General features: G+C 46.4%; 4 protein-coding genes across 4 annotated transcripts; 1 reads left to right on the top strand and 3 right to left on the bottom strand.

Moving 5' to 3' along the window:
• Window positions 1–418: 418 nt before the first annotated feature.
• On the bottom strand, window positions 419–1,279 carry MGYG_06621 (hypothetical protein; the record flags this gene model as incomplete). Its single annotated transcript, XM_003170587.1, has 1 exon — window positions 419–1,279. One exon carries the CDS (start codon window positions 1,277–1,279, stop codon window positions 419–421), a length of 861 nt encoding a protein of 286 aa, XP_003170635.1.
• Window positions 1,280–1,760: 481 nt separating this feature from the next.
• Window positions 1,761–2,687, bottom strand: MGYG_06620 (hypothetical protein; the record flags this gene model as incomplete). Its single annotated transcript, XM_003170586.1, has 1 exon — window positions 1,761–2,687. The coding sequence occupies one exon, from the start codon at window positions 2,685–2,687 to the stop codon at window positions 1,761–1,763; it is 927 nt and encodes a 308-aa protein (XP_003170634.1).
• Window positions 2,688–3,250: 563 nt separating this feature from the next.
• On the top strand, window positions 3,251–3,854 carry MGYG_06619 (hypothetical protein; the record flags this gene model as incomplete). Its single annotated transcript, XM_003170585.1, has 3 exons — window positions 3,251–3,341; window positions 3,430–3,768; window positions 3,823–3,854. The coding sequence occupies 3 exons, from the start codon at window positions 3,251–3,253 to the stop codon at window positions 3,852–3,854; spliced, it is 462 nt and encodes a 153-aa protein (XP_003170633.1).
• A 1,144-nt stretch (window positions 3,855–4,998) lies between these two features.
• Window positions 4,999–6,042, bottom strand: MGYG_06618 (hypothetical protein; the record flags this gene model as incomplete). Its single annotated transcript, XM_003170584.1, has 2 exons — window positions 4,999–5,870; window positions 5,970–6,042. The coding sequence occupies 2 exons, from the start codon at window positions 6,040–6,042 to the stop codon at window positions 4,999–5,001; spliced, it is 945 nt and encodes a 314-aa protein (XP_003170632.1).
• Window positions 6,043–6,159: the final 117 nt, after the last annotated feature.

Raw genomic sequence — 6,159 nt, 5'->3', positions numbered from 1 at the left:
CCCCCCCCCCCCCCCCCTAGGGAAAATAACAGAATAACGTTATTAAATATCCTTGGAGGGGGGGGGGATTGTCTCACTGTATGGTGTTTTATGGAGCGTTTCGCAACCGGGCCCTTGCTACCTGCGCTTTTGCTCGTGTTTTATTTATTTGGGATTTCTGGGGGATATCTAGTGGGAGGAAAAGGCCAAGGGTGTTAGCAGAGTATAGTCACAACAATAATAAATACTTACGACTTGATATTCTGTGTAATATGGTGGCAAGCACCCGTCAGTGTAGACAAGGCTACCATAGGTATAATGATATCGGTAATTTGAGGTTTAGTTCCCAGAGAAAGCTTCCCCAAACAGGTTCAAGATTGGGAATCAAAAATTAACTGGATAGCAGGCATACTCCCCAGTTCCTCATAGGGCAAACGGCTCAAACGGCTTCTTCCCCTTGGTGGTATCCATACAAACGACCAAAAAGCTCAGTTTCCATTCTTTCTGCAGCCAAAGGTCCCTCGCGAATCTCGCCCATTATGTCGGTGCCTGGGGGAAAATCAAACTCGAACGCTGGCTCAGCTGCACCACGAACGTTACCGAGCACTGCTTGCTCGAAATGCCAGCGTAACAAAGCATCTGACACTTTGGCTTCTGACTGGCGACAGACTTCGTGGAGAGTAGACCCATGATATTCCGCCGCGTTCCCTTGAAAGCTGTAAACACGGTAGTTATCATCAGGGTTAACCGCAAACTCATATCCATCCCACATCTGATGAATGTCTGACCGTAGCAAGAGGCCATTGATAGGGGAGTCGATCCCCCTATTATCTGTAATAACATTCGAGAACCCGCAGCTTGTAAATATCATCGATAGGGCAAGAGGAAAGATATGGGCCGCCTCGAAGCCGCGCCATTTACCTAGACTAGCAACAGTATTTACTCTGCCAGTGATGACACAGCGGCCATCTCGCTGCCTAACATCGCGCCTAAAAGCCTCATCCCTACCCGTATCAGAAAGCGAAAGGGTGCGTCGGTGATATTGCTCATCACTCGCGGAGACATCCTGCTCTGGGATAGTTGACGATAGAATGTAGTGGCCAGGCTCAACAACGTCATCTGTCGCAGCCAGAGGAGCCACTGAGCCACGCTGAGATATGTCAAAGCCACCACTTGGCCGAAATGCGACATTGAGTATGTTTATAAGTTGGCGTTTGGTGAGGTTGTTTGCTGCATATAACCCTCCTTGTACGACACCAGGCTGGGACGCAAATTCAACCCAGAGGTTTCGATCCTCCATGCCGAGTATTTGACTTGTTAAAAATCAGGTATGGAGAAGCTGACTTTGGTATTTCGAGCAATCAATAGCTATGTTCAAAGCCTCAGTAATGATACCACCTGTTGCTTGAGCAATCTTTTTGTGGCGTAGCTAGTTAGAAGCTTGTGCGAAAGACCAGAACGAGTCCAAACGTTCGTTAGTTAGTTAACTAGTTACTGACATAACTAGATTGGGCTCGGTGGAAGCGGGCACGTGATGGATAATCGATTCTACCCCTACCTAGCTACTACCTAGTTTATAACCACTAGATAGATATATAGGGAATATATCGGGGTCATTGAGTTAATTGGTTACGGATCTATTTAGTCAAATCCCTGAATCCCCTCTCCGAGAGCCTCGTTTTGATGTCTCACGATATAACTAACTAGTTGCATCCCGCCTGACCCTGTCCTCGCACTCTGAACCACGCTCCTTTTGAGCAATACTGACTGCTATACCACAATCATTCCACCTCTACCTCATTATTCATTATAAAGGCAACCAAATCCCCTAGCATTTCTTTCGAGTACCAATGTCCAAGACCAGCGTATTCAGCCCAGGTAACATCCACTCCGATCATGGAGAGACACCTCCTAGCCTCTCTCCCACAGTCAACGGGAACTTTTTCGTCCTCAGTTCCGTGAGCAAGGAACAATGGAGTTTGTTGAAATGGCGGCTCATGAGACGGAGGCTCTGATAAACTCATTCCAAGATCCTCTGCCAAGGACATGACAGCTCGCACCGGCAGGGATATTTCAACTTCATCCTCCGTCTCTTCTATAAAAGGATTATCATCATCATCCTCTGCTGTATCCACTCCTTGCACAAGATCCTCCATCTGATGCCGAAATGGCAGCCAGCCGCACATACCAATAGCAGCACCTAACGACTCCCCATCCCATAGGAGCAGTGCCACGAGAGAAGCGGCACACCCTTGACTCAGACCTCCGAGAATAACACGTTTTGCATCGCCTCCAAGTAAGGAAATTTCTTCTCTCAATAGCTTGTGGAGAAAGATGGTTGTCGCTCGTAGACTATCCGCCTGGTGGTATTCGCGATCCTGCTTCTCCCGTAGTGTTTTAGAAGGGACGGTATCTGTGCTGAGTGGCCAGTTATCAAACCACTGGTTGATAACACTGCGGTTGTAGGCGATGGCACGACGTCTAGGTGCAGTTGGGAAGATAAATTTAGCATGGGTGAAGGCAGATGCAAGGGTGTGCTCAGCATCTTTGTCGGCCTGGTTGACCTGGTCGAGGTGAGAAGCCGAGGATGATAAGAGAATAGGGCCGAATTTAGCAGCGTTGGAACCCCGGCCATGAAGGAGGATTATGGTGCATCGATGGGAGTCCCGCGGCTGGATGACGAGTGGCTCTGGATAGTCGTAACTCATAGTTGCTGATTGTTGCTTTTCAAGATCGAGGATACAAGTAAGAGTAATCCAGGTGATTGAGAGTACGTTAACTAGGTATTTGTAGCTAGAATATTTGCTTGGCTAGTTAGTTACTTCTTTAAAGTGTGACAACCTAGCAAACAAAGGGCGGCTAAAAAATATTTAAGTGACTAACTGGTAGGGAAACAGGCAGCAAACCAAGTAGCTAACTTGTTTGCTCAAAAATTAGTGAGCCGAATAGCTGGTTAATAAAGATAACTGGAGCACTATGGCACTACAATAAACAACTACATAAGCTGGGAGTAGTTAGGCTAGAATAGATACATATAGTAAAATTCTTGTTGTTCACTCTATGTAAGAGTAACTAGCAACTACTAAATTACAAAGAGGAGCCTTTAATTGAATTCTCCGTTCACACAGACAGGACAACAATTACCTGGATAGTTAACGTGCTAGGGCAGTTCTCTTGATCAATTATAAAGATGTATAAAAGCTTGTTCGAAGATGGAGTACTCAAATGAGCTACTCGACAATCAGGCTGGTATCTCTTCAAGGACTTCATGATGTCTTATAGCCCCGACGTCCCGATCGACATCTTTGTCTGCTACGGAAAACCACGAGATGCACTCTACCCACATTGGATGTTGATGGGCCGTTCGCGAAATGCGGCTCTTGCGACATGGTACCACTCCACCGGCGGGCCGACCCGACATAACTAAACCTTATTCTGTAACAATCCAAGCTGGCAAGCCAGTCGATAGCCCTGGCATACAGTCTCGCGAATACTTGGGCAGCATCGATCCGAAGTTCAGTAAGAAGATCACAGCTGCTGCCCACCTTGTCCCTGCCCAGCAGTGCCAGAAGTACGTTGTGTCCCTTGTTGCGGAGCTAGAGCAGCGCCAACTCCTACCTTCCGGACACGCTGCACGGCTGAACAGAAGAGTCCACATGTCAGCCACCGCTCGGGGGTATGCACAGAAGCATCCAGTGCCACCACCACAGATTAACTCTCTAGGGATGAGCACTGCGCATTCAAGCTCGCCGCGAGGGACACGGCAGATTAAGCCGCCACGGCTCAAAAGTTATTTTTCGTATTAATTAATTTGTGAGATACAACTAATTCTACTATGAACAGGAGTGCAGAATTCTATTGCCACAATTAGTTGAGTAATAATAATAAGCATAGTTTCACGAGGAATACTGCCTACTGTTTAGCGAAATTCTAGTAGACCTTGGACTAACCACTGAAAATCGCCGTATAATAACCGGAGCTGTTGATGCTGTAAAACCTGTGTCGTAACGGCACACCCAGTCTTCTTTTAGTAAAAAAAAAAAAAAAAAAACCAAGAACAAGGAATTTAATAACTAATAATCTAATTCTCTGTTGGGATATTCCACTTTAGCTACGACCCGCACACAATACCTAAGGTATCCTTGGGGCATCAGGCATTTTTGTCTCTTGTGGTCCAACATTCAGCATTCTCTATAAAAGAGACTAGATAATATAGTTAATTATCTAAAGCTTTTTATTTTTTGATAGATTAGTATACTAGGCCTTCTTTTATCAAAATTCATCCACGGAAGGGTATTTAGAAATAACCCCTTAAGGAGCTTTAGGGGTTAAACTCCTCATAGTCTTTGACTGCATAGGAGTATAATGAATAATAATTATAAGTATAATCGCCGTATAATAAGCGTAATATCGTTGGGTTAATAGCGCAAGGATCTTGTCCACATGTCCACTGCCATCAGGGAACTGCACCTAGCCTTGATGTATATTCCAGGAGGAGAGGTAGAGAGGGTTACGTAGTTGACTAATGGACTCCTGAGCCTTGATGGCAGGTTAAAACTCGTAGTTATTAAGCATAATCTCAGATTTGGAAAAGTGCTAAGAGGTAGATAAGATCTCAGGTGACTTGCTGCCATCTTCGGTGGAGCCAATTGATCCTGGGGTGGACAGGCATTGAGGTCATGACCCACTTGTACTCCGTACTGATGCATCGTCTCGTATCTTAATCAATGGATAGACGATGTCTCAACCGTGTCCAGGTCAACTTTTGTTCCATTTCGACGGCTGTCCTGCTCTGCGTGTAGACGAATGAGATATGTGTGATTAAAGCTATCAGATACCCAAAGGTAGAGGTTTATATTGGAAATATAGTAGATACAAGACAGTTAAAACATATAAAGCAAGACATTCCTGGGTAAACTGTATCTTTGGACATACAAACAGAAAAAAAAATAGTTAATACATAAAGAAGTATACAAAGCTAAGAAGAAATCAAAGGACGGAGAACAGGGTTGTGCTGTTCTAAAGTGCCAGCAGCTGGGCTGGTTCTTCCTCCAGTAGAACTTGCATCTTCTCCAAAAATGCCATAGCACGAGGTTCCTCGTGCTCGGGAATCGTCAGGCTAAATATGCTTGTGTTTTCGTCCTCCTCTGATTCGACTGTCCTGCTCACACTCCTCTTTGAAGGCGATGACCGGCCGGTCAGAACATCAATGATATCATCCGCAGATTTACGCAGGCTTTGCTGGCTCTCTCCTGAGCTAGAATAGAACTCGGAAGGAGAAATAATCTCTGGGAGGTAATCTCCCCGGGAAAATGCCATCTGTGTAGAAGCAGAGGGCCTGTGGCCTAGGATCTCGTCAAATAGAGCTGATGACCGCTGCTTCTCGCTGGGCTTGACGGGTAGGTTCTCGTTCGCGATATCGGCTGCCCGAGAAACAAAAGTGGCAAGTGGGATCTCAACACCAACGGAAGATTGAATCCGTCGTCGAACAGAGATGAGCTTGGAGAAAGACACAGGAACAGCGATTTTGGTTTCAAACACAGACTGCACCGGCTCTTCCGATCTTGACCCAGCAGTCACCTCTTCCACCTGAGTCTTTTCCTCCTGGGGTGCCGGAGTAGCTTGGGATGAAGCCTGAGGTGCGACTATCTTGATATTGCTCAGGTCTAGTCGTGAATTCTTTGCAAGCTGTGAGGCAAGGTCGGCAGGATAACTGGCGGCAATTGTACCAAGGTATGAGAGCACGTCTCCCTTTAGTATCCGGCCATTCGGCCCCGTAGCAGTCATTTTAGATACATCATTCGATGGAATATTGTTTTGCTTCATCAATTGCGCAACGGACGGATAAAGCGGATAAGACAAGTTTGGTTGTTGAGCTGCGGTTTGAACGCCTGTAGCGGTGTTAGTCAATCGATCTCCCGCACATTTTCCCGCGGCAAATTCCTGCCAGCCATCCACCGCAGGACCGAGGGAGTAGAAGGATAACTTACATCTCACAGAGCCGCAGCCATTGCTAGCCTGGCGAAGTGGTATCCGTCTGGCGATGGCCGAAAGATTTGCCATGACAGTTTCGCGTGCTTATCGGTGACTCGGGTTTGCTGGTGAGAGACTCTGAGCCCAGGATATCCAGCTATTATGGGGTAAATTGAGTCTATCTAGCAATCAATCCTGATTCCAGGT

The sequence above is a fragment of the Nannizzia gypsea genome, genomic scaffold (assembly GCF_000150975.2).
Source record: "Nannizzia gypsea CBS 118893 supercont1.6 genomic scaffold, whole genome shotgun sequence".
NCBI classification, from domain to species: Eukaryota; Fungi; Ascomycota; class Eurotiomycetes; order Onygenales; family Arthrodermataceae; genus Nannizzia; species Nannizzia gypsea.
This window is presented reverse-complemented; position numbering and strand designations above follow the sequence as displayed.